General features: G+C 56.1%; 1 protein-coding gene across 2 annotated transcripts in view; it reads left to right on the top strand.

The window, feature by feature from the left end:
- EEF2K (eukaryotic elongation factor 2 kinase) overlaps positions 1 to 25,372 on the top strand; it is a 57,184-nt gene that overhangs the window by 17,672 nt on the left and 14,140 nt on the right. For both annotated transcript variants that reach the window (XM_066383447.1, XM_066383446.1), the window contains exons 3-12: positions 4,982 to 5,082; positions 10,175 to 10,235; positions 13,256 to 13,293; positions 14,101 to 14,272; positions 17,727 to 17,876; positions 18,183 to 18,315; positions 18,563 to 18,690; positions 19,810 to 20,011; positions 22,387 to 22,454; positions 24,959 to 25,036. In XM_066383447.1, coding sequence (XP_066239544.1) covers positions 4,982 to 5,082; positions 10,175 to 10,235; positions 13,256 to 13,293; positions 14,101 to 14,272; positions 17,727 to 17,876; positions 18,183 to 18,315; positions 18,563 to 18,690; positions 19,810 to 20,011; positions 22,387 to 22,454; positions 24,959 to 25,036 — 1,131 coding nt within the window. The remainder of the gene's footprint in view (positions 1 to 4,981; positions 5,083 to 10,174; positions 10,236 to 13,255; positions 13,294 to 14,100; positions 14,273 to 17,726; positions 17,877 to 18,182; positions 18,316 to 18,562; positions 18,691 to 19,809; positions 20,012 to 22,386; positions 22,455 to 24,958; positions 25,037 to 25,372) is intronic.

Below are 25,372 nucleotides of genomic sequence, written 5' to 3'. Positions count from 1 at the left end.
TACCCCAGGACCTTGATGAACTTCGATTGATACATGCAATACCTAAGACATTCTTTACGGTTTAAAAAGGAAAACGATACAGATACCACTGAAGTCCCCTTGATCAACCTCGCATCCTCTCCTGTTCCAGAGAGAACCACTGTTACACCTGTGTGGTGTAAGTCACTTTTCAGACTCTAAATGCATTTATATATACATGTACTTTTACGCATATGTCTACAGAGACACACACCCTCAGAAATCTGTGGTAGTGATTTGTGGGTTTCTGCCACCACGTTGGGTCATACTGTTTGCATTATGTTAGCAACTTGCATTTTCCCCTGAACAATAAGTCTTAGAGATGGCTCATGTCAGCACCTTGATCTTTTATTTTTTTTCCTCCTTTTTCCAAGTGAGAAGAGGGGAGATAGAGAGACAGTCTCCTGCATGCCCCCCAACTGGGATCCACCTGGCAACTCCCATCTGGGGCCAATGCTCTGCCTGTCTGGGGCCATGCTTACAACTGAGCTATTTTAAGCACCTGAGGTAGGGGCTCCATGGAGCCATCCTCAGTGCCCAGGGCCGATGCGCTTGAATGGATCGAGCCATGGCTGTGGGAGGGGAAGAGAGAAAAAGAAGCAAGAAGGGGAAGGGTGGAGAAGCAGATGGGCGCTTCTCCTGTGTGCCGTGACCGGGAATCCAACCTGGGACTTCCACATGCCGGGTCAACACTCTACCACTGAGCCAATCAGCCAATCAACCAGGTTCAGCACCTTGATCTTTTTAACTGCTGCATGCAAGTACATTCACGTGTGGCTTAACAGCAGGGTACGTCTTGAGAAATTCCTGGTCAAGTAGTTTCTTTGTGCGAACATCAGAGTGCACTTACACAGGCCTGGACAGTGCAGCCTGCTACACACACCCAGGCTGCCAACCTGCGCGGCATGGTGTCTTTGAATACCGTAGATTGGTCCACCCTCTAGGGCACTCACCATGAAGAGAGCCTGCAGGACCAGAATGCTCCGGGTGAGTCCCAGTGAGCAGTGAGCGAGTGTGAAGGCCTGTGACGTTACCGTGCACTGCTGCAGACTTTGTAGACACCAGGTGTGCACGCGGGCCACGCTGGACTCATAAAGCCTGGCGAGACGAAATCAAGCACAGGAGGAAATGATGCCTTCCAGAGATGCAGTGAACACGAGACATACTTTTTCCAAAGTAGAAAGAGTGCATTCTAGGCCCTGGCCGGTTGGCTCAGCGGTAGAGCGTCGGCCTGGCGTGCGGGGGACCCAGGTTCGATTCCCGGCCAGGGCACACAGGAGAGGCGCCCATCTGCTTCTCCACCCCTCCCCCTCTCCTTCCTCTCTGTCTCTCTCTCCCCCCCCCCCCCCCACAGCCAAGGCTCCATTGGAGCAAAGATGGCCCAGGCACTGGGGATGGCTCCTTGGCCTCTGCCCCAGGCGCTGGAGTGGCTCTGGTCGTGGCAGAGCGACGCCCCAGAGGGGCAGAGCATCGCCCCCTGGTGGGCAGAGCGTCGCCCCCTGGTGGGCGTGCTGGGTGGATCCCGGTCGGGCGCATGCGGGAGTCTGTCTGACTGTCTCTCCCCGTTTCCAGCTTCAGAAAAAAAAAAAAAAAAGTGTAGCCTGGTAAACACTGTAGTAAACGAGAAACACAGTCAGGCGTGCTCATGGTCAAGCCTGACGACGTTACAACTGCTACCGGGGTCAGCACACGGAAGGAATGTTTGATTCCATCATAATCTTATGGGACCGCTGTGGCTGAGAAATGTCATTCTGTACCGAGTGCATGAAACCATCTCCCTGTGGAGGTGCAGGTTGTTTGCAAGGCTCAGCTGTTAGATAGCATGATAAGGACCGGCCGTCCTTGGGCCAGCTCTCCCGGGCACACCGGGCTCGGTGATTGGAATGGCGGGGTCACGTGGAAGGAGGAAGGTTCATCACCGGCGGGGACAGCACCAGGTCCCCCTGCCTCTGCTGTGTCGGAGAGCACGCACTTCCAAATGGTACACCTGTGATTTTCGGCTCACCCGGGGGTTGTTTACCTGTAGTGAGCCCTGTGACCTCAGTGAGCCACGATTTCTGGTGGGAACGTCTCTACCCCAGGTTTGGGGGAGGGCAGGAAAAAAGTTGACCACTAATCATCCAAACATTCCTCATTGTTATTTTTGACAAGGAAATGAGTGTCTGCATGGCTAGTCAGTGGCGGGTGGGAATCAGAGCCAGGGGAACCAGATCTGAGCACAGGACTTACCTGTGTGTTTTTTTGTTTCTGTGAAGTGAGAAGCAGGGAGGCGGATAGACAGACTCCTGCATGTGCCCGACCAGCATCCACCCAGCATGTCCACCAGGGGGCGATGCTCTGTCCATCTGGGGCATCGCTCTGTTGTAACCAGAGCCATTCTAGCGCCTGAGGCGGAGGCCATGGAGCCATCCTCAGCACCCGGGCCAACTTTGCTCCAATGGAGCCTTGGCTGCGGGAGGGTAAGAGAGAGACAGAGAGGAAGGAGAGGGGGAGGGGTGGAGAAGCAGATGGGTGCTTCTCTTGTGTGCTCTGACCAGGAATTGAACCAGGGACTTCCACACGCTGGGCCGATGCTCTACCACTGAGCCAACCGGCCAGGGCTTTATCTGTGTTTCTTAAAAATGTCAGCTTTTAAACTGACACAGTGGATAGAGCATTGACCTGGGACGCTGAGGACCCAGGTTCGAAACCTGTGGGTCACTGGCTTGAGTGCAGGGTTGCCAGCTTGAGTATGGGGTCATCGACATGATCTCATGGTTGCTGGCTTGAGGCCAAGGTCATTGGCTTGAGCAAGGGGTCACTGGCTCAGCTGGAGCATCCTGGTCAAGGCACGGATGAGAAGCAATCAGTAAACAACTAAAGTGCTGCAACTATGAGTTGATGCTTCTCACCTCTCTCCCTGTCCCTGTCTCTCTCACTAAAAAACAAAACAAAACATGTCAGTTGCATTAAATCCCTCTGTTGCCAGTAAGGCATTATGTATGCCTTTTCTGGGTTTTGAAAAAAAGGTAAGTTTGATGCTGTAAAATAACCCTCTAATTCTAGAATACTTTTTTCCTTGACTGTTTTATGGTCAGTGCCACAGCCTCCAGCCAGGAGGTAATTTCTGCTGGTGCTTGTTATTGAATGTGGGCCCCTGTCTCTTGTTTCTGAGGGAGGGTTTGAGTCCCAGGTTGAGAGAGGCGCTGTCCTGGCTGGGTTGCTCAGTAGGTTGGAGTGTTGACCCGATACGTAAGGTTGTGGCTTTGATCCCCAGTTAGGGCACATACAAGAATCCAGCAATGAATGTATAAATAAATGGAACAAATTGATGTTTCTCTCTCTGTAAATTAAAAAAAACAATGAACAAACAAACAACAGAACACGGCAGGGTTTTGGACAGGTAGGGTCCGACGGTGACCCTGCCGTTCACAGCCCCTGGGATACAGGAGAGGACTGGCCCTTGTGTAAAGTACAGAAATTCAGAAACCCCCTTCATTGCAGACGTGTCCACTGCAGGGCTATTTATAACAGGAAAGGTCAGTGACAAGCTCAAAGTCTACCTGTGGCAAATCGTAGGTGAATGATTAAGCCAGTAACGATAAGCCTCTACCTTGGATTAACATGCCAGTTATCCTGTAAATTCATGATGTCATGTTTGTGTTAAAAAAATTTAAGTCGCCTGACCTGTGGTGGCGCAGTGGATAAAGCATCGACCTGGAAATGCTGAGGTCGCCGGTTCGAAACCCTGGGCTTGCCTGGTCAAGGCACATATGGGAGTTGATGCTTCCAGCTCCTCCCTCCCTTCTCTCTCTCTGTCTCTCTCTCCTCTCTCTCTCTCTCCTCTCTAAAATGAATAAATAAAATAAAATTAAAAAAAAAAAATTTAAGTCATTTGTTCATTGTCTCTTGGATTGTACCTTAGGAGAAACTTTTTGGAGGAAAACTGCAAATATGTAAATTTTACTCTTTTTTTTTTTTCCTTCATTTTTCTGAAGCTGGAAACAGGGAGAGACAGTCAGACAGACTCCCGCATGTGCCTGACCGGGATCCACCCGGCATGCCCACCAGGGGGCGATGCTCTGCCCATCCTGGGCGTCGCCATGTTGCGACCAGAGCCACTCTAGCGCCTGGGGCAGAGGCCACAGAGCCATCCCCAGCACCCGGGCCATCTTTGCTCCAGTGGAGCCTTGGCTGCGGGAGGGGAAGAGAGACAGAGAGGAAAGCGCGGTGGAGGGGCGGAGAAGCAAATGGGTGCTTCTCCTGTGTGCCCTGGCCGGGAATCGAACCCGAGTCCTCCGCACGCTAGGCCGACGCTCTACCGCTGAGCCAACCGGCCAGGGCAAATTTTACTTTTTTTTTAAGTGAGAGTTGGAGAGGCAAAGAGATGGACTCCCACAGGCGCCCCGATGCTCTGCCCATCTGGGGTTGCTGCCCTGTTGCTCAGCAACTGAGCCATTTCAGCGCCTGAGGCAAGGCCATGGAGCCATCCTCTGCACCTGGGGCCACCTTGTTCAAACCATTTGAGCCATAGCCAAGGAAGGAGAAGAGAGAGAGAGAGAGAGAGAAGGGGGAGGGATGGGGAAGCAGACGGGTGCTTCTCCTTGTGTGCCCTGGCCGGGACTCGAACCTGGGTCTTCCACATGCCAGGCCGATGCTCTACCGCTGAGCCAACCAGCCAGGGCCTTCACTTTTTGATGATGACTGAAGTGGTGTGTATTTTCCTGTGCACACTATGTTTCTTGTTTGGTTTTGCAGTTAAGATGTGTCACTTCTGCCCAGAAGGGCGGTGCCTGTGAGCAAATAGGGTCTTGGGGGGAGGGGCTGTAGGTCCTGAGAGGAGAGGAGGTGGGCGTGTCTCTCTCTCGCTGATGCTGCCTGTCTGCCCAGAGGTGGGCGACGCCCGGGAAATCGCAGGGCTGGCGGGGGCTGGGCGGCCCTGACCCAGAAGCCCCTGGTCCGACGCGCCCTCTGCCTTCCGCAGGAAGCCTGGAAGCATGCCATCGAGAAGGCCAAGCACATGCCGGATCCCTGGGCCGAGTTCCACCTGGAGGACATTGCCACCGAACGGGCCACGCGACACAGGTCAGCAGCACGTCTGGGGTTCGCCGTGCGGCCCCCAGGCCTCCGGGAACCTTGGGGGGGGGGTCAGCAGCACGTCTGGGGTTCGCCGTGCGGCCCCCAGGCCTCCGGGAGCCTTGGGGGGGGGGGGTCTGGGTCCTGCTTCGGCTCACACAGTCAGGGAGGCCTGAGTGTCCTTGGAGGTCAAGGAGAAGGGAACAATAGTAAACACCAGCCAGTCTGTGAGTGTTTTTGCTGCAGGCACTGTGCCTTATCTCCTTTAAACCTCACCATGGTCCTGCCAGGTGTGTATTTGACAGACTAGGCCAGGGGTCGGAAACCTTTTTGGCTGAGAGAGCCATGAACGCCACATGTTTTAAAATGTAATTCCGTGAGAGCCATACAACGACCGGTGTACATGATGCATTATCCAATAAAAATGTGGTGTTGTCCCGGAGGACAGCTGTGATTGGCTCCAGCCACCCGCAACCATGAACGTGAGCGGTAGGAAATGAATGGATTGTAATACATGAGAATGCTTTATATGTTTAACGTTATTATTATTATTTTTGTTGTTGTTGGGTTTTTTTTGTATTTTTCTGAAGCTGGAAACGGGGAGAGAGAGTCAGACAGACTCCCGCATGCGCCCGACCGGAATCTACCCGGCACGCTCACCAGGGGCGAGGCTCTGCCCACCAGAGGGCGATGCTCTGCCCCTCCGGGGCATCGCTCTGCCGCGACCAGAGCCACTCTAGTGCCTGGGGCAGAGGCCAAGGAGCCATCCCCAGCGCCCGGGGCCATTTTTGCTCCAATGGAGCCTTGGCTGCGGGAGGGGAAGAGAGAGACAGAGAGGAAGGGGGGGGGGGTGGAGAAGCAGATGGGCGCTTCTCCTGTGTGTCCTGGCCGGGAATCGAACCCGGGTCCCCCGCACGCCAGGCCGACGCTCTACCGCTGAGCCAACTGGCCAGGGCTATTATTATTTTTTTATTGAAGATTTGTCTACGAGCCAGATGCAGCCATCCAAAGAGCCACATCTGGCTCGCGAGCCATAGGTTCCCGACCCCTGGGCTAGGCTGAGCTGGGCGTGGTAACACCCCCCCCCCCCGGGGTTTTGACGCAGCAGAGGTGGGCTTCTTGCTCAGGTGAAGGTGGGAGAGAGTTGAGCAGCCCTTCAGGGCAGCTCAGGGATCGGAGCGCCTTCCATCTTGCGTCACTATCCTCGCCAGATGTCCCCTCACAAGTGCCACTGGAGGAGAGAACCCTGAGGGTCACACGGCATCTTGTCCGTGCCTTGGCCCCAGGAAAGGGTCACCAAATGGAGTTGGGAGCATCTCGATTTCCTGTTTGAAAAGGCCGGGGCAGGAAAGAGTATATCTAGGGGGTTTCAGGAAGAAGGAGAATGGAAAAAACCAAACCAAACCAAAAAAACCACACAGAACATCAGCGTTAATGTGACAAGAGTAACAAAGGCCGTGGTGACGAGGGAACCCTGTTTGTGGACTCGTCCACGTGGGAGGCCCAGTTCTAACAGCGCAGGCTGCATTTAGTCCGTAAGAAAAGCCTTAGTAGGAATCGTGTGGGGACCCCCTTTGAGGATCTGATGAGAACCATCTCAGTGTTGCGCACGCAGGACTCCTTTGGCTCATCGTTTTAGAGCAGGGGTCCCCAAACTACAGCCCACGGGCCACATGCGGCCCCCTGAGGCCATTTATCCGGCCCCCGCCGCACTTCTGGAAGGGGCACCTCTTTCATTGGTGGTCAGTGAGAGGAGCATAGTTCCCATTGAAATATTGGTCAGTTTGTTGATTTAAATTTACTTGTTCTTTATTTTAAATATTGTATTTGTTCCCGTTTTGTTTTTTTACTTTAAAATAAGATATGTGCAGTGTACATAGGGATTTGTTCATAGTTTTTTTTATAGTCCGGCCCTCCAACGGTCTGAGGGACAGTGAACTGGCCCCCTGTGTAAAAAGTTTGGGGACCCCTGTTTTAGAGGATGCACGGACCCTCCCTGGAACCTGGCCCTGGTCCCGAGTCCTCTGCAGACCCCTCCCCTCCAGCTCTGAATGACCCCAGCAGGTCCCCACCGACCCCTTGATGGCCCCAGAGAGAGAGGGGTTTGCCAAGGGTCAGAAGATCGTTCATGAGCTCATCTTCTGGCTCCGTTCATCTAGTACCTCCCAGTGTGTCAGAAAGGTGTCAGATGCAGTTAACAGAAACTTGCTCCGTTCACGGCGGTTTACAGACAGAAGGGGACATTTGGATCGTGTACAGCAGGGGTCCCCAAACTACAGCCCGCGGGCCGCATGTGGCCCCCTGAGGCCATTTATCCTGCCCCTGCCACACTTCCGGAAGGGGCACCTCTTTCATTGGTGGTCAGGGAGAGAGGAGCACATTGACCATCTCATTAGCCAAAAGCAGGCCCATAGTTCCCATTGAAATACTGGTCAGTTTGTTGATTTAAATTTACCTGTTCTTTATTTTAAATATTGTATTTGTTCCTGTTTTGTTTTTTTTTACTTTAAAATAAGATATGTGCAGTGTGCTTAGGGATTTGTTCATAGTTTTTTTATAGTCCGGCCCTCCAACGGTCTGAGGGACAGTGAACTGGCCCCCTGTGTAAAAAGTTTGGAGACCCCTGGTGTACAGGGTGGGGCAAAAAGAGGTTTGCGGTTGTGAGTAGGTGAACGAGTTTATTCTTGTATGGTCACTTATTAACTGTTGCTCTATTTTCCGTACAAATGTCTGAACCCACGTTTGCCCAGCCTGTGTGTGGGTTTCAGGCGTGGCTGGTTCCAGGTGCCCTAAGGGTGCATTCGGCTTTGGCCTCAGACAGGCTCTCTTGTCTCAGGGGCACAGAGGGGCCCTGGAAGCCGCACATTTCTTTTCTTTCCCCCACATGTTTTCTCACTCAGTGGAAGAGGATCTCTCCTTTCTCAAATGTCTTTAAACAGAAGTTCTCTGTTTGAGTCTCACTGACCCGGCTTTGGTGATGTGCCCGTCTCTGAACCAGCCGTCTGTCCCAGGCAACGTGGCTCTGGTGGGCCAGGTGTAGTCAACATACAGTAAGGCAGAGGGTGCTGGGGACCGTTCCCTTCTGAGAACGGAGCACGGGGTTCCCCAGAAGAAGGGGCGGCGGACACGGGAACAGTGTCCCCGCTCTCACCCTGCGAGGAGAGGGGCTTAGACCCTGCGTGCACCCCCTTCCCGCCCCGAAGGCCCACCTCCTCGTGGGCTCTGGGGTCAGTGCCGGCAGCCAAGGTCAGCATGTGGGGGCCCCTTCAGGGGAGGGTGTGAGCTCTGTCCCTTCCTGCCTGGGAGGCTGTGTGGTGGCCGGCTGCTGGGACCCCGCCTCCAGGCTGAGGACCCCAGGGAGAGCAGGACCCACGAGCTAGGCTGGCTCTGTGTGTCCCAGAGCTCTGCGGAGACCAGGGGCCTGGGACCTCGGACCTGGGACTGTGTTTCAACTGTACCTCGCTCGGCTGCCGGCAGGAGGGTGGTCAGGCACGGGCAGCCGGAACCTCCCTCCGGAGGTTTCTAGACTGGAGGCTTCCTCCTGCTTTCTCGGCGTTGAAGGAGCTCTGATGGACGCTGGCCCTTGGGGGTAGACTTCCTGTTCATGTGGGTTGTACCCAGGCTGGTTCAGGGCGAGGTTGTGGTTGACATGGATCTGAGTTTGAATCCTGGCCCTGGGGGGGCAGGTTACCTACTGCTCCTCTCTGGGCCTCAGTTTCCCCATCTAGAAAGTGGGCACAGGAGCTGGGCCCGTCTCCTCGGGCCGCTGCAGGTTGGTGGGAGACGTTTGCTGAAGCCACAGCGTCCAGTGAACAGCGCTCAGCACTTGGAGCGGCTCTCTGAGACCTTTGTGCTGTTGGCGGTTGTGGGGACAGCTAAGAGGTTGCTCCTCCCCTCTCCCCCCTCTCTCTCTAAAAATGAATAAATAAAAATAAAGGCCCTAGCCGGTTGGCTCAGTGGTAGAGCGTCGGCCTGGCGTGCAGAAGTCCCGGGTTCGATTCCCAGCCAGGGCACACAGGAGAAGCACCCATCTGCTTCTCCACCCCTCCCCCCCTCCCTCCTCTCTGTCTCTCTCTTCCCCTCCCGCAGCCGAGGCTCCATTGGAGCAAGGATGGCCCGGGCGCTGGGGATGGCTCCTTGGCCTCTGCCCCAGGCGCTAGAGTGGCTCTGGTCGCAACAGAGCGACGCCCCGGAGGGGCAGAGCATCGCCCCCTGGTGGGCAGAGCATCGCCCCCTGGTGGGTGTGCCGGGTGGATCCCGGTCGGGCGCATGCGGGAGTCTGACTGTCTCTCCCCGTTTCCAGCTTCAGAAAGATACAAAAAATAAATTAAAAAAAAATAAAAAAAAGTTGTTTATTCATAGACAAGAACAGCAATCTCTTCTCGTACTTGCCCAGACTGTGAATTGAACCTGTCACCCTTCTGTGCTTTGGGACAATGAGATGGACTGAGCTGAGGCCCTTTCTACCAGGCAGACCTGTTGGAGGCTCAGCCAGGGCTGGGGGGGCAGAGGGGCATGGGAAGGGGAGAGGGGAATGTTCTGGAACCCTGTCCATCCCTCTGGACCTCCCCCACCCCTGGCCCTGCTGGGCAGTTATCAGGAGACACACCCAGTCCCTGGGGCTGGGCTGCGTACAAGTGCTTGGCCTGGTGGTGGAGGGGGGGCACTGCCACCTCCCATCTGGGGGCACGCCATTGTCCAGTAGACCAACTAGAATAGGATGTTCGCTTAGTCCCTCTTCCACGCCCAGCAGGTCCCGCAGTGAGCAGGACAGACGTGGGCCTGCCAGTGTGGCCTCACAGTCCAGGGGGAGCCCGCCCACAGCACAGCAGGGTGTCCTAAGGGGGGGAAGCAGGGGACACAGTGGACAGGGCACTGCCCTGCATTAGTGGCCTGGGAAGGAGGCCAGTGTGGGCAGAGCCTGCAACGGTGGGAGAATTTCCACCGACCCAGCCCAGGAGGTCGGCTGGTCCATGGAGCACCAAGGGGGCCGGACCTTGAGGCAGCCGGGAGCCCAGAAAGGTCTTCCGCCTTTAGCCAGTTACGTGACAGGATCCGGTGATGGCCGCTGCGCCCTGTGGGGCGTCTCTGGTCTCTGCAGGTACAACGCCGTCACCGGGGAGTGGCTGGAGGACGAAGTTCTGATCAAGATGGCGTCTCAGGTGAGCCAGCCCCCACCCCCACCCCCACCCCACCCCCACTCCCTCCCCCCCACCCCCATCCCCCTCCCCCCAACCCCCATCCCCCCCCCCCCCCACCCCCCACCCCCCCTCCCCCCCCCCCCCCCCCACCCCCATCCCCCTCCCCCCAACCCCCATCCCCCTCCCACCCCCACCCCCACCCCACCCCCACCCCACCCCCAGCACCCCAACCCCACCCCCACCCCACCCCCAGCGGGCAGGACTGAGCCAGGTTTTCTCGAGCTGATTTCAGTTCCTGTTTCCTCCTTCACGCCCACCTGGTCATTTCCACTTTGGGGAACTCTTCATCGTATTGTGTATTTAATTTTTCTTTTTTTTTTTTGTGACAGAGAGAGGGACAGATAGGGACAGACAGACAGGACAGGAAAGAAACGAGAAGCATCAGTTCTTTGTTGTGGCTCCTTAGTTGTTCATTGATTGCTTTCTCATCTGTGCCTTGACCGGGTGGGGCTTAAGCTGAGCCAGTGACCCCCTTGCTCAAGCCAGCGACCTTGAGCTTCAAGCCAGTGACCATGGGGTCATGTCTATGATCCCACGCTCAAGCTGGTGAGCCTGCGCTCAAGCTGGCGCCCTCGGGGTTTTGAACCTGGGTCCTCTGTGTCCCAGTCCGACGCTTTATCCACTGCGCCACCGCCTGGTCAGGCCGTATTTAATTTTTTTTTATAAGAACTTTATTGAGATGATAATTCACAAGCCGTGGAACACCCAGGTAGAGTGTACCGTTCAGTTGTTCTCAGCATAGTCACAGAGTTGGGTGGGCATCACCATGACTGATCAAAGCATTTCACTGTCTGCAAAAGAAACACCGTACATGACCCTTACCTTACAGCAGCGCCAGTTCCTCCTCTGGTGCCCGCCCTGGGCAACCGCTCTAGGTTATACCTTCTGTCTTCATAGATGTCCCTGTTCCGGACGTGTCCTGTCTTCATCTTATATCAAAATACTCGCCTGGCACTCTTGTTGAAAATCGGCTGACTGTAAATAGTTACAGCAGTTTTCTAGAATTGCAGGTTACCACTTGTTACTGAGTTGTAACATGAATTCAATGGCTGGCCACCACCCTTTTATTTTATTTTATATATATATATATAATTTTTTTTTTTAACAAGAAACAGGAAGGGAGAGAGACAAGAAGCATCAACTCATAGTCTACTTGTTCATTCGTTGCTTCTCATATGTGTCTTGACCGGGTGAGGCTCAAGCTGAGAGCCAGTGACCCCCTGGCTCAAGCCAGCGACCTTGGGCTTCAAGCCAGTGACCTTGGGGGTCATGTTGATGATCCCACGCTCCAGGCAGCGATATCGGGGTTTCAAACCTGGGTCCTTAGCATCCCAGGTCGATGCTCTATGCACTGCGCCATCACTGGCCAGGTTATTTTTTTTGTTTGCTTGTGTTTTAGAATTGAGTTTATTGGGGTGACATTGGTTAATAAAATCACACGGGTTTCAGTGCACAGCTCTACAGTAGATCACCTCTATCGCATCGTGTGTTCACCGCCCCGAGACAGGTCACTGGCCTTTGGAGAACAGACATCGACTACAAAGTATTGATAGATCACTCCCCGCACAGTGAGGGGAAGGGTTGTTCTGTGCAGCTTTCTTCAGTTTATCGCCCGCGCAGGAGCGTGTCCAGCTTGCTGGGTTTCACAGAGTGAACACCCGTGTCACCAGGGACCCCCAGACCCCGGTCGCTCGCTCCTTTCCCCGGGGGGTCAGTACCAGCCTGAGTTCTGTTGCCCTCGGTCAGTTCTGCCCGTTTCTGTATTCTCTATACCGGAAGCCACACAGTCGCTGTGCCGTTCAGCATGGTTCTTTTGCTCAATATTTTGTCTGTGAGCTTTGCCCGTTTTTTTTTTTGTTTTGTTTTTTTACAGAGACAGAGAGTGAGTCAGAGAGAGGGATAGACAGGGACAGACAGACAGGAACGGAGAGAGATGAGAAGCATCAATCATTAGTTTTTCAATTTTTTTTTTTTTTTTTTCTTTTTTTCTGAAGCTGGAAACAGGGAGAGACAGTCAGACAGACTCCCGCATGCGCCCGACCGGGATCCACCCGGCACGCCCACCAGGGGTGATGCTCTGCCCATCCTGGGCGTCGCCATATTGGGACCAGAGCCACTCTAGCGCCTGGGGCAGAGGCCAAGGAGCCATCCCCAGCGCCCGGGCCATCTTTGCTCCAATGGAGCCTTGGCTGCGGGAGGGGAAGAGAGAGACAGAGAGGAAAGCGCGGCGGAGGGGTGGAGAAGCAAATGGGCGCTTCTCCCATGTGCAATCATTAGTTTTTCATTGCGCGTTGCAACACCTTAGTTGTTCATTGACTGCTTTCTCATATGTGCCTTGACTGTGGGCCTTCAGCAGACTGAGTAACCCCCTGCTGGAGCCGACCTTGGGTTCAAGCTGGTGGGCTTTTTCCTCAAACCAGATGAGCCCACACTCAAGCTGGCAACCTCGGGGTCTTGAACCCGGGTCCTCTGCATCCCAGTCCGATGCTCTATCCACTGCGCCACCACCTGGTCAGGCTTTGCCCGTTTTTTTTGTTGTTGTTATTGTTATTTTTCTGGAACTGTCATATTTTCATTCTCATTGGCTCTGTAGTACTTCACCAAGTGAGTAAGTGTAATTCGGTTACACTGTTGACGGACATTTGGGTACGGTTACCGACGAGGCTGCACACACCTTCCTTGGCCTGCACTATCTCCCCCCACCCCATGGCCCCCCTGCCACCCTCACCCCGTGGGTGTTCTTCCACTCAGCCGGGGTGGGGAGGTGGGGGTGGCCTCTCATCCCCACAGCCTGCAGTCTGCACCTTCTGTCAGGCTTCCATGCGGGGGGATAAGAGGAAGGGCCAGAGATCTCAGGGTTGAGATGAGGTCCATTTGGTGGGTGCCCATCCAAGGGGGAGACCTCCTGACTCAGGAAGGATGGCTCTTTCGGGAGGGGCACATGAACTGATAGCCCCCCCTCCCCTTGTGGTCTCTTTCAGCCCTTCGGCCGTGGAGCAATGAGGGAGTGCTTCAGGACGTGAGTGACAGCCTGGGTCCAGGGGGACCCGGGAGTGGGGTCTTTATGACATTCCTTGCCTAGGAATAGAATTAGTGGCTTCTGCTTCTTTTTAGAAGTTGTTGTTTTTTTTTTGTATTTTTCCGAAGCCAGAAACGGGGAGAGACAGTCAGACAGACTCCCGCATGCGCCCGACCGGGATCCACCCGGCACGCCCACCAGGGGCGACGCTCTGTTGCGACCAGAGCCACTCTAGCGCCTGGGGCAGAGCCCAAGGAGCCATCCCAGCGCCCGGGCCATCTTTGCTCCAATGGAGCCTTGGCTGCGGGAGGGGAAGAGAGAGACAGAGAGGAAGGATGGGGGGGGGGGGTGGAGAAGCAAATGGGCGCCTCTCCTATGTGCCCTGGCCGGGAATCGAACCCGGGTCTCCCGCACGCCAGGCCGACGCTCCACCACTGAGCCAACCGGCCAGGGCCAGTGGCTTCTGCTTATTGTTGCCCAAGCTCCCCTCCATCTGGTCTCCCCTGGACCGCATGTTGGGCCTGGCCGTGGGAATGCGCTCAAGAGAACAAATAAAGCCCCTACTCATCACTGATGCGGTCCTCGGAGGCCAGGGGATGTGGGAGAGGAGACCATTACCAATGTGACCCCCTTCAGTCCCCTGCCCAGCTCTTTGAAAGAGGCAGGAGGACCGCAGGGAAGCCCCTCCCACATCCCGCATCTTGTTCGCGGTTCCGCCGGCTCTCCTTGTCCTGAGGACTCAGGGCTGGATGAACCCAAGGACTCAGTTGGACCCTCTCCCCCCAATGCCTCTCCCCCCTCCCTCAGGAAGAAGCTCTCCAACTTCCTGCACACCCAGCAGTGGAAGGGGGCCTCCAACTACGTGGCGAAGCGCTACATGGAGCCGGTGGGCAGGGACGTGTACTTTGAGGACGTGCGGCTGCAGATGGAGGCCAAGCTCTGGGGCGAGGAGTACAATCGGCACAAGCCCCCCAAGCAGGTGCGTGGCCCCCGTCTTTCCCACCCGCCCCCACCAGGGCGGCCGGGGACAGTGTTGGGAGACGAGGGCCATGGTGGTGCCAGTCAGTCACAGGGTCCCTTCGTCACCGGGTTACCACGACTGGAGCTCAGAACAACCACCGTGTACTGAGCCCCCACGGGCCCGCTGCTGCGTGTGCCAAGAATTGCTTATTCCTAAAAACAAACAAACAAACAAACAAAAAAACACAAGAATTGCTTATTCCTGAAAAACAGAGCTCAGGGCGTTTGAGGTGGGTTGGAATGTTTTCATCCCCTTTACAGGTGTTCGTAAGGGACAGAAACCCCCCAAAAGGGAATTTAATCCAAAAAAGGAAATCTCTTGCCTGGCGGGACTGAGCGTTAGACCTGCCCACGGGCATGGCTGCATCCGGGACCACGCCGAGGTGGTTGGGACTTTTCCTCCATCTATCTCTAGCTTCTGTGTTCTTCTATGTTGGCATCAACCCCCGGGCAGCTTCTCGACCTGTCGTGAGGCCTCAGCCACCCACGGCTGCAGCAGCAGCAGCAAAGTGACACCTGTTTTCCCAGAGGGGGTTCCAGTAAAAGTCTGAGAACTGAGTTTCATTGGCTCTGATGAAGTCAGGTGCCTATCTCCTAGCCAATCCCGGCAGCCAGGGGGCGGGGATATGCAGATTGGGCGGGTGTGAGCTGTGTGCGCCCACCATTACCAGAGCCAGGACCGTGGATCCTTCTGGGACTTGAGATTGTGGTTCCCAAGGAAAAGCAGAAGGAGGGGGAAGGGATATCCATCCCTGGGGAAATCAGGACCCAAGGGGGTTGCTAAGGGACCTGCTTTAACGTGCAGGGATGAACCCAGGGCTCAGCTCCAGGCTGTCCAAGCCCCTGCCTGGTCGGCTTCCTCCCTTGGTTCTCTCCCCCAGGGTGTCAGTGACCCCTGTTCCCTGGGGGCATCGGAGACAGAGGCGCTCTGGGCCTCCGCCTGCCTTCACAGCTCGGCTCTCTGCTGTTGGAGCACCTGCTAGATACCAGGCGCTGTGCTGGGTGCCTCGGGAATGGGCAGGATTTATAGAGCACCTGCCGTTTGCCTGGGGTGGGGGGGCCTTAACTCCGTGCGCGTGTGAGGTGGACACAAGAAGCCACCGTCTTCACCCTCACGGCCGGAGACCTCCTCAGTGACTCGCTAGTCACTGGCCTAGCCGCCTTCCTCTGCCTTCCTCCCTCGGGACCTTTGCCCGTCATCCTCGCCTGGCAAGCGCTTGCGCTCCGTTCTCAGGTCTCGTCTCATGATGTCATCTTCGCAGAGAGACTGTCCTAAACGAGGTAGCCCCCTCTACCGTGGTCATCCTCTGTTTGTTCTGCTTGGGTTTCTGTTTCTGGTGTTTTTTGTTTTTTTTTTTTTTTTTTTTTGGAGAAGTTAGCGCTGTCTGAGAAGCTGTGTTCGTCTAGTTACTATGTATTTTAGTAGCCTCTCCCCTGGGGGCGGGGATGTGTCCGTCTTGCCTCTCCGTGCCTAGGTTTTCAGGCACTGATAGTGAGTTGATGAAGGGAGAGGGTGTGGGTGTCTGCAGAGGACCTGGCTGTCTCCTCGGGCCTGCACCCCTTCCGCAGGTCCTCACCCAGTGAGCCCTCTGGTCCAGCAGGTGGCCCGTCCACCACCGGCTTCCTTGAATGGAGGGAGCCAGCATTTGGGCAAGAACCCTCTTGAGAACGGGCTATGTCTGCCCCTCCGGCTGGTTCTTGGAGCGGCCTGACTTTGGGGCTCTCTTGGGCAGCTGTTACCTGCCCATCTACGCGGCAGCCAAGCAGCACCCCGGGTGGTCCTTTTTCCGTGGGGAACCCTGGCCTCGTGGCTCCTTTTGGCATCGAGGGGGACGGCTGCTATGGACAAGTCCTTGTGTGACGGACCACACGTTAGCGTCGCAGGTGTGCCCTAACCCCCTGACACGCAGGAGAGCTCTTACACACTTTCTTCTCTGTACAGAATTAAACATGCACTTGGTGCACAATTCAGCAAGGAAGGTCTAAGTTCCCCGCAATGCCCGGCTGTGAACAGTTTGGTATGTGTCCCTCTAGAGTGGTGTCTGTGTCTGCTGACCGTAAGGACATCAGCAGATGCTGACAAGAGTCCTTTGTGCAGTAATTTCATCCTCGTGCTCAGTCTGAGATCCCCCGCCCCCCAGGTGAGGAAACAGAGGTGCAGTGAGGTGAAGTAACTCGCCCGGACTCATGGTCTCAATGTAAAACACAAGCTAAGTTGAGGCGCAGACAGACCCACAGATAAATGTGTGCCAGGGCGAAAAGGTTTCTTTCTCCTCCAGCTGTCCCTTGCTGACCGGAGGGGGACGGTGCCTTCGGGCGGGGAACTGCTTCTGTCTCCTTAAGTCATCCTGAAGCCTCTTCCTTCTGTCTTGTTGCTCTGCTGTCCCCCCCCCCCCCCCGGGGTTGCGCCGGATCCATGGTCAGTTCTGGCTCGCTGGCAGACGATGTCCTCACAGCCTCAGGAGGGGACCAGAGGACTGGGGAGGGGGGAAGCAGGCTGGAATGGCATATCATCCTGCGGCTCGCTTCTCATGGGCCACGTTCGGTCACATGGCAAGCCCAGCAGGGTCCTCCCTCCCGATGGCTTGTGCGTCTGGTTAGAAAGGACTCAGTCCGTGTGGACTGTTAGAACAAAATATCCCACGTTGGAGAACTTGCAACAGAAATGTATTACCGTGTGAGAGGTCGGGGTGTCCAAGATCCAGGGGCCAACCTGGTCACTTTCTAAAGGTGAGAAGGCCCTCTTCCCTTTTTTTTTTTTTTTTAAATTCCTCTGAAGCTGGAAATGGGGAGAGACAGCCAGACAGACTCCCGCATGCGCCCGACCGGGATCCGCCCACCAGGGGGCGACGCTCTGCCCCTCCGGGGCGTCGCTCCGCTGCGACCAGAGCCACTCCAGCGCCCAGGGCAGAGGCCAAGGAGCCATCCCCAGCGCCCGGGCCATCCCTGCTCCAATGGAGCCTCAGCTGCGGGAGGGGAAGAGAGAGACAGAGAGGAAGGAGAGGGGGAGGGGTGGAGAAGCAGATGGGCGCCTCTCCTGTGTGCCCTGGCCGGGAATCGAACCCGGGACCTCTGCACACCAGGCCGACGCTCCACCACTGAGCCAACCGGCCAGGGCCCCCTCTTCCCTTTTCACGGCTGTGTCCTGACACGTGTCACCGCTGAGGGTTAAGATCACACAGTAGGAACTCGGGGAGGGGCCCGTGTTCTCAGAGGAGAAGAGGACAGGGGTGGATTCTGGGGGCGGTCGGCGGTTCTGCCCCAGAGAGCTGGCACGGGACGGGGCCCTGGCACGTTGGCTCTTTCTCAGCTCCTCCGCTGCGGCCTCTTGCAGGGGGTGGGGGGTGGAGGGGGAGCTGCTGCCTCCGCCTGGCCCTGTCCCTCCGCCTGACCCCCACCACCACGCCCACCAGGTGGACATCATGCAGATGTGTGTCCTGGAGCTGAAGGACAGAGTGGGCGGGCCTCTCTTCCACCTGGAGCACTACATCGAGGGCAAGTACATCAAGTACAACTCCAACTCGGGCTTCGTCCGGGACGAGAATGTGCGCCTGACGCCCCAGGTGAGGCCCCGTGGGGGGGCCCTGTGGGGAGGGGTCTCACCCCAGAGGCCCTCACGCTCCCCCAGAGCATCCCAAAGGACGCCCTTCCCCCCAGGCCAGCTCGGGCAGCCGCCCTGCGGTCCCTGCTGCACTCAAGACTCCTTCCTTTGTCTTGTCCTCTGTAAACAGCTCCTCTCTGCAGAGGACCCCCCCCCCCCCCCCGTGGGCAGAGCTGGGGTGTCCGAGTCTCTCAGGGTGGTGGCCGGCTGGTGTCCACGCCACACAGCCTGGTCTCTTGTCCCCTTGTTCTTCTTGTCACCCCTACAGGCTTTCAGCCACTTCACCTTTGAGCGTTCCGGCCACCAGCTGATCGTGGTGGACATCCAGGGCGTGGGCGACCTCTACACTGACCCGCAGATCCACACCGAGAAGGGCACCGACTTTGGAGATGGCAACCTAGGTGGGTGGGGGCTGCCGGGCCTGTTTCCACAGAGAGCCCCCCCCCTGCTCCCTCACACCTCCCAGCTCTTTCTACGTCCCGGGAAAAACAGGCGGTGCGGGTGCCGCACAGGGGCCTCGCTAGCTATCGGGTTGGCCGGAGGAGGTGGGGACGTCGGACACGCCCCCTTCCCGCCCTCCCGCCCTCCCTTTCCCTCCCCCGCGTGGTCCACACGCTCGCGACACGGACACCGCTGCTCCCTCCGCAGGTGTGCGGGGCATGGCGCTCTTCTTCTACTCCCACGCCTGCAACCAGATTTGCAAGAGCATGGGCCTCACTCCCTTCGACCTCTCGCCGAGGGAGCAGGATGCGGTGAATCAGAACACCAAGCTGCTGGTGGGTGCCCGCTGTGAGCCTGCCGGGAGGGGCACAGGCCCGTCTGCTGCCCAGGGGCGGGCAAGCCGTGCTTCCCCATGTGGGACAGAGGCCTAGGCCTGCGAGACTTCATTGCAGAGCCACAGGGCTGGGAGTGTCTCCGTCCTGTCTCTGCCTCTCATCTCTCCCGACTCAATGCCCAAAGCCCTCCGGAGTGTCCCCCGATAGACGACCTGGGGTCTGCTTGATTTGGGCCTGCCTTTTTATTTATTTATTTATTTAGTATTTTCCTGAAGTGAGAAGCAGGGAGGCAGAGAGACAGACTCCCGCATGCGCCCGACCAGGATCCACCTGGCATTCCTACCAGGGGGCAATGCTTTGCCCATCTGGGACATTGCTCTGTTACTCAGCAACTGAGCTCTTCTTAGCACCTAAGGTGTAGGCCATGGAGCCATCCTCAGCACCCGGGCCAGCTTTGCTCCCATGGAGCCTTGGCTGCAGGAGGGGAAGAGAGAGATAGAGAGAAAGGAGAGGGAGAAGGGTGGAGAAGCAGATGGGTGCTTCTCCTGTGTGCTCTGGCCAGGAATCGAACCCGGGACTTCCACACGCCGGGCCGATGCTCTAACACTGAGCCAACTGGCCAGGGCTGGGCCCACTTTTGACCAGAGTGAGGAGGCCAGGTGCATAAGAAGATCAGAAGAGAGGCTGGTGTGTGGTGTGTGGGTTTACATGTTTTTTATGTGCTGACAAATAGCTGGCCTAGATTTGACCTGGTTGTCTGGACACCTTGCTGTGTCCAGGATGTGCCCACTCCACCTCCATCCACTACATGGACCCACACAAGAGAATGTGTGCAAAGGCCCGCTTGGGATTCTGAGCATGTAGTGACATGTGCCCCCCCAGCTCGGGGCCGGGAAGTGTGGTCAGCGCTCTGGGGAATGCTGGCGTGCTGGCTCCTATCCCAGATTCCCCTTGGGGTTCATCCTCACTGGTGACGTTTAGCTTTTCCACTAGCCTCTAAGCAGGCGTGGCTAAGAGCCCAAGGGCCCCCGCGTTTGCGGTCACAGCCGGCACAGGAAGAGCCCCTCACTTCCCCCCGAGGATGCCTCTGAAATGTGAGTCTCCCTGTTCATTCTTCAGGAATCAGCCAAGACCATCTTGAGGGGGACCGAGGAAAAGTGTGGGAGCCCCCGCGTGAGGACCCTCTCGGGGAGCCGGCCCCGGCTGCGCCTCCGCCTGTCAGAGAACTCAGGAGACGAGAGCATGAGCGAGGGGACCTTCGACTCGCTCTCCCCCTCCCCGTCGTCAACCACGCCCCACAGTCAGAAGCTGGACCACCTCCGTGAGTGCTGGCCTGGCTCCTGGTCCTGGTGATGGGAGGGGACAGGTGCCGGGTCTGCAGAGCGTACCCGGCTTTCACTTAATCTCAGACAAATCAGACACACTCACCAACAAGATTCATGCTCTGGAGGGCTTTACGGGCGAGTTCTTTCCATGAACGTTCAGGATGCGGGTCATCTGGATGCTGTAACAACACCTCGTGGTGTAGAAAACATTTTTCAGTGTGGTCTACAAAGCTAGCAAAACTTGACACATTGCCACAACGGAAAACTGTGTTCAAACCTCACTTATAAATGTGTAATACAGAAATTCTGAATAAGGTATTGACAAAAAGACTGGTCGTATTTTAAAGAAATGGTCTGCTGTCCTGCGTGGTTGGCTTAGTGGTAGAGCGTCAGCCTGGCATGTGGTTGTCCAGTGTTTGATTCCCGGTCAAGGCACACAAGAGAAGCGCCCATCTGCTTTTCCACCCTTCCCCCTCCCTTTCTCTTTCTTTCTTTCTCTTTCTCTCTTTCTCTCCTGCATTCATGGCTCCATTGGTTCAAATGCATTGGCCCCAGTGCTGAGGATGGCTCCATGGAGCCTCGGCCTCAGGTGCTAAAAATAGCTCAGTTGCTGAATAACAGGACAGCAACCCCAAATGGGCAGGGCATTGCCCTCTAGTGGGCTTGCCGAATGGATCTCCGATTGTGACGCATGCAGGAGTCTGTCTCTGCCTCCCCTCCTCTCTCGCTGAATTAAAAAGAAAAAAAAGTCTGTCATAGTCAAATAGGGTTTTTACAGGAATCTCTGTGGTGAATTAAAAAGAAAAAAAAGTCTGTCATAGTCAAATAGGGTTTTTACAGGAATCTCTGTGGCGTTCAACATTAGGAAATAGGTTAACACATATGAACAGGTCAAAGGAGAAAAACAATCGATATTTCTAAAGTTGGAGTGACAGTTTGCTGAGGGTGTGGACATGGGGTCCGCAGAGAAGAGGGGAAACAGGCTGCTGATGCCAAGGTTTTGTCCTAAAGAACGGAAAGGGTGGTGTGGCCCCCCACTGTTCAGCTGGGGGAGGCCCTGGCAGGGGTTTCAGTGTCACATGTTAAAGGAGCCCTTTCGCCGTCTCCACTGCAAGGCCTTGGGAACGGTGTGCAGCAGGAGTCCACACGCTTGTTCTCAAGAGGCCGGAGTCCGTGTTTGAGGCTTTGTGGGCTGTGCAGTCTCTGCATTTGGAGTCGGAGCGCAGCCGACGATGACGCCAACAGGTGTGCCTGCCACGCCAATGCTCCTTTTGTGGGCGTTGAAGTTCGAATTTCGTATCATTTTCACATATCACAAGATATTATTGTTTTGATATTCTTCCCAAGAATTTTTAAATGTCATAACCATTCTTAAAAACCAGGTAAAAAAAAAAAAACAACAACCCACAGTAGACCAGCCAGGTTTGGCTCGCAGGAGGGAGCTGGGGGACCCCCAGGAAATGGTTGGTTTTGAAGCCATCTGGGGCTCCCCTACTTGGAGCTGCTCTCATCGGACCCCAGATGTACCACCCACGGCCTTCCTTCCTTCGCGGCTGCGCCCCGTGAGGGCCCACCCACCGCGGGCCACGCATGCGTGCTTCCAAACACGTGATCCAGACATTTCCCTAGGACCGCCCATCGCGGGCTGCGCACGCGTGCTTCCAAACGCGTGACCCAGACATTTCCCTAGGACCGCCCATCGCGGGCTGCGCACGCGTGCTTCCAAACGCGTGACCCAGACATTTCCCTAGGACCGCCCATCGCGGGCTGCGCACGCGTGCTTCCAAACACGTGACCCAGACATTTCCCTAGGACCACCCACCGCGGGCCGCGCACGCGTGCTTCCAAACGCGTGACCCAGACATTTCCCTAGGACCGCCCCGCGGAGGCGCAGCGTTCCAGCCACCGGCTCAGGGTCCCCCGGCCGGCACGTGGCAGACCTGGAGAAAGTTCTCGAGGAAGAGCTGTAGACTCGGGGTGTTTATAACTTTCTTCTCCCTCTTTTGCACCTTTCTTGAAATATTTACTTATTCATAATATAAATAAGTTCTTTTTTTAAAAAACAAACAACTTACTGATTTTACAGAGAGAGGACAGGGGAGAGCAAGAAGCAATCGAGTCGTAGTTGCTTTGGTGGAGTTTGTTCATTGCTTGCTTGTCGTAGGTGCCTCGTCCAGGCGGGCGCAGGGTTTCGAACCGGCGACCTCAGCGTTCCAGGTCGACGCTCTATCCACGGTGCCGCCACGGGCCAGGCTCTTGAAACATTTAAGATAAAACAAGGCTTGGTGGCATGGGCAGTCCGCTGCAGGCTGTAGGCCGGTCTTGTGAACGGCTCAGCACATCCTTGTGTCTCCGTTTTCTTCCCGCCCAGATTGGCCTCTCTTCAGTGACCTCGATAACACGGCCTCTCGTGATCATGACCAGCTGGACAACCACCGGGTGAGTGACAGGGGGTGGAGGAGCGGGGCCTGGGCGGGGGGCGATGTGGGCTCCGTCCCAGTGGGAACTGGGGGTGAATGCTCAGGTGCAGACGTGGGCAGCCCAGGTCTGCTCTGGTCACTGCTCAGAGGGCACTGGGAGGGGGTGGGGGGTGCGGTGTTGTTTGGAACCAGCTGGGTCCGTCCCACTTCCCGGAGGGGGAGGGGGGGTCAGAAAAGAGGGAAAACCAAATCAGCCACAATGTGACATGTCACTACTCAGAGGGCACTGGGGGGGGGGGGGGTGCGGTGTTGTTTGGAACCAGCTGGGTCCGTCCCACTTCCCGGAGAGGGGGGGTCAGAAAAGAGGGAAAACCAAATCAGCCACAATGTGACATGTCACTACTCAGAGGGCACTGGGAGGGGAGGGGGGGTGCAGTGTTGTTTGGAACCAGCTGGGTCCGTCCCACTTCCCGGAGGGGGAGGGGGGGTCAGAAAAGAGGGAAAACCAAATCAGCCACAATGTGACATGTCACTACTCAGAGGGCACTGGGGGGGGGGGGGTGCGGTGTTGTTTGGAACCAGCTGGGTCCGTCCCACTTCCCGGAGAGGGGGGGTCAGAAAAGAGGGAAAACCAAATCAGCCACAATGTGACATGTCACTACTCAGAGGGCACTGGGAGGGGAGGGGGGGTGCAGTGTTGTTTGGAACCAGCTGGGTCCGTCCCACTTCCCGGAGGGGGGGGGTCAGAAAAGAGGGAAAACCAAATCAGCCACAATGTGACATGTCACTACTCAGAGGGCACTGGGAGGGGAGGGGGGGTGCGGTGTTGTTTGGAACCAGCTGGGTCCGTCCCACTTCCCGGAGGGGGGGGTCAGAAAAGAGGGAAAACCAAATCAGCCACAATGTGACATGTCACTACTCAGAGGGCACTGGGAGGGGAGGGGGGGTGCGGTGTTGTTTGGAACCAGCTGGGTCCGTCCCACTTCCCGGAGGGGGGGGTCAGAAAAGAGGGAAAACCAAATCAGCCATAATGTGTCCTCGTCACTGCCCGGCTTGGCCCGGAGCTGCTTGGGCCACATGTGTGTGACCAGCTGTGTGGTGGGGCGGGGCTGTGCTGGATTCCGAAGTGTCACTCACAGCACGGTCCGCTGGATGAGCTCAGGTTGGATAAATGGGACTGGTTCTCGCAGCCTCTGGGTAGCTCAGCTCAGGACACTGACCGCATTGCTCTTAGATTCAGGCAAATGTGTCGTGGTGTCAGATTTCAAGTCTGTAGCCGCCTGACCTGTGATGGGGCAGTGGATAGAGCATCAACCTGGAATGCCGAGGTTGCTGGTTCAAAACCCTGGGCTTGCCTGGTCAAGGCACCTATGGGAGTTGATGCTTCCTGCTCCTCCCCCTTCTCTCTCTCTCTCTCTCCTCTCTCTCTCTCTCATCTGTAAAATGGATAAATAATTTTTAAAAATTGAAATTCATAGGAATTTTTAAAACAGGCTTTGCAGAAATGTCACACTCACCCGGACCACAGTGTACCCCCGCTCCGATGGCTTCCCTGGTTCAGGTTTACTCTTGTCCGCTTTTCGGAGTTCTTGAGGGAAAGAAATAAAATAATGGCTGACAGGTGTGGAATTGTCACTGTGGGCAGACGCTGTCTTGAGGTAGCTTTTTAAAGTGCCTTTTATAATAAGTATTATTCTAGAATTAGAATGAGTTTTAGAGTTTCAGAATAGGTCATCTATTCTTTTTTTTTTTTTTTAAACAAGTTACTTTTTTTAAAAAAAAGATCGTTTTTGGCCCTGGCCGGTTGGCTCAGCGGTAGAGTGTCGGCCTGGCATGCAGAAGTCCTGGGTTCGATTCCCGGCCAGAGCACACAGGAGAGGCGCCCATCTGCTTCTCCACCCCTCCCCCTCTCCTTCCTCTCTGTCTCTCTCTTCCCCTCCCGCAGCCGAAGCTCCATTGGAGCAAAGATGGCCCAGGCGCTGGGGATGGCTCCTTGGCCTCTGCCCCAGGTGCTAGAGTGGCTCTGGTTGCAACAGAGCGACGCCCTGGAGGGGCAGAGCATCGCCCCCTGGTGGGCAGAGCGTCGCCCTCTGGTGGGCGTGCCGGGTGGATCCCGGTCGGGCGCATGTGGGAGTCTGACTGTCTCTCCCTGTTTCCAGCTTCAGAAAAATACAAAAAAAAAAAAAAGTCGTTTTTAGAGCGGGTGGGGGGGAGAGACGGAGAGAGAGAGAGAGAGAGAGAAAGGAGAGAGAGAGAGAGAAAGGAGAGAGAAGCAGGGAGGAGCAGAAAGCCCAACTCCCATATGTGCCTTGACCGGGCAAGCCCAGGGCTTTGAACCGGAAACCTCAGCGTTCCAGGTTGACGCTTTATCCACTGCGCCACCACAGGTCAGGCGAGAGGAGGAGAATGTTAAGTGAGATGATGGGACAAAGGGGAGAAAGCAGATGGCTTGGATGTCCCGATGTCACCACCACCGGGTACTCAGAGGACCACTGAGACCCTTGGGCCGTCTTCTCTCCACAGGACTCTGAGAACAGTGGGGACAGCGGATACCCCAGCGAGAAGCGGAGTGAGCTGGATGACCCAGAGCCCCGAGAACATGTAAGGAACTCGGGACACGGGACCACAGTTTTCTGTTGTCTCGTCTGGGAGGGTCGAGAGGTCGGAGGGATGGGAGGGGGGTGGTCATGAGACCATGCTAAGTAAATTCCTAAATCAGATCGTTTCAGTAAAAAGGTGAATGCAGGACAGGAGATGAAACGTGGTGAGGGCGACAGATAGGTGTTGTAAGGTGCCCAGAATGGGGGGGAGGGGTCAGACACGAGATTGAAAGTGGCTAAGCAGAGAGGATGCTGGGTAATAGGCCAGACTCCTTCTGGTAGGGGTTGGGAGGGCCCAGCTCCCAGGCACAGGGTCCTGGCGGTCCCGGGGGACAGG

The sequence above is a fragment of the Saccopteryx leptura genome, chromosome 4 (assembly GCF_036850995.1).
Source record: "Saccopteryx leptura isolate mSacLep1 chromosome 4, mSacLep1_pri_phased_curated, whole genome shotgun sequence".
Taxonomy (NCBI): domain Eukaryota; kingdom Metazoa; phylum Chordata; class Mammalia; order Chiroptera; family Emballonuridae; genus Saccopteryx; species Saccopteryx leptura.
Note: the sequence above shows the minus strand (reverse complement) of the source record. Positions and strands in the feature narration are given on the sequence as shown.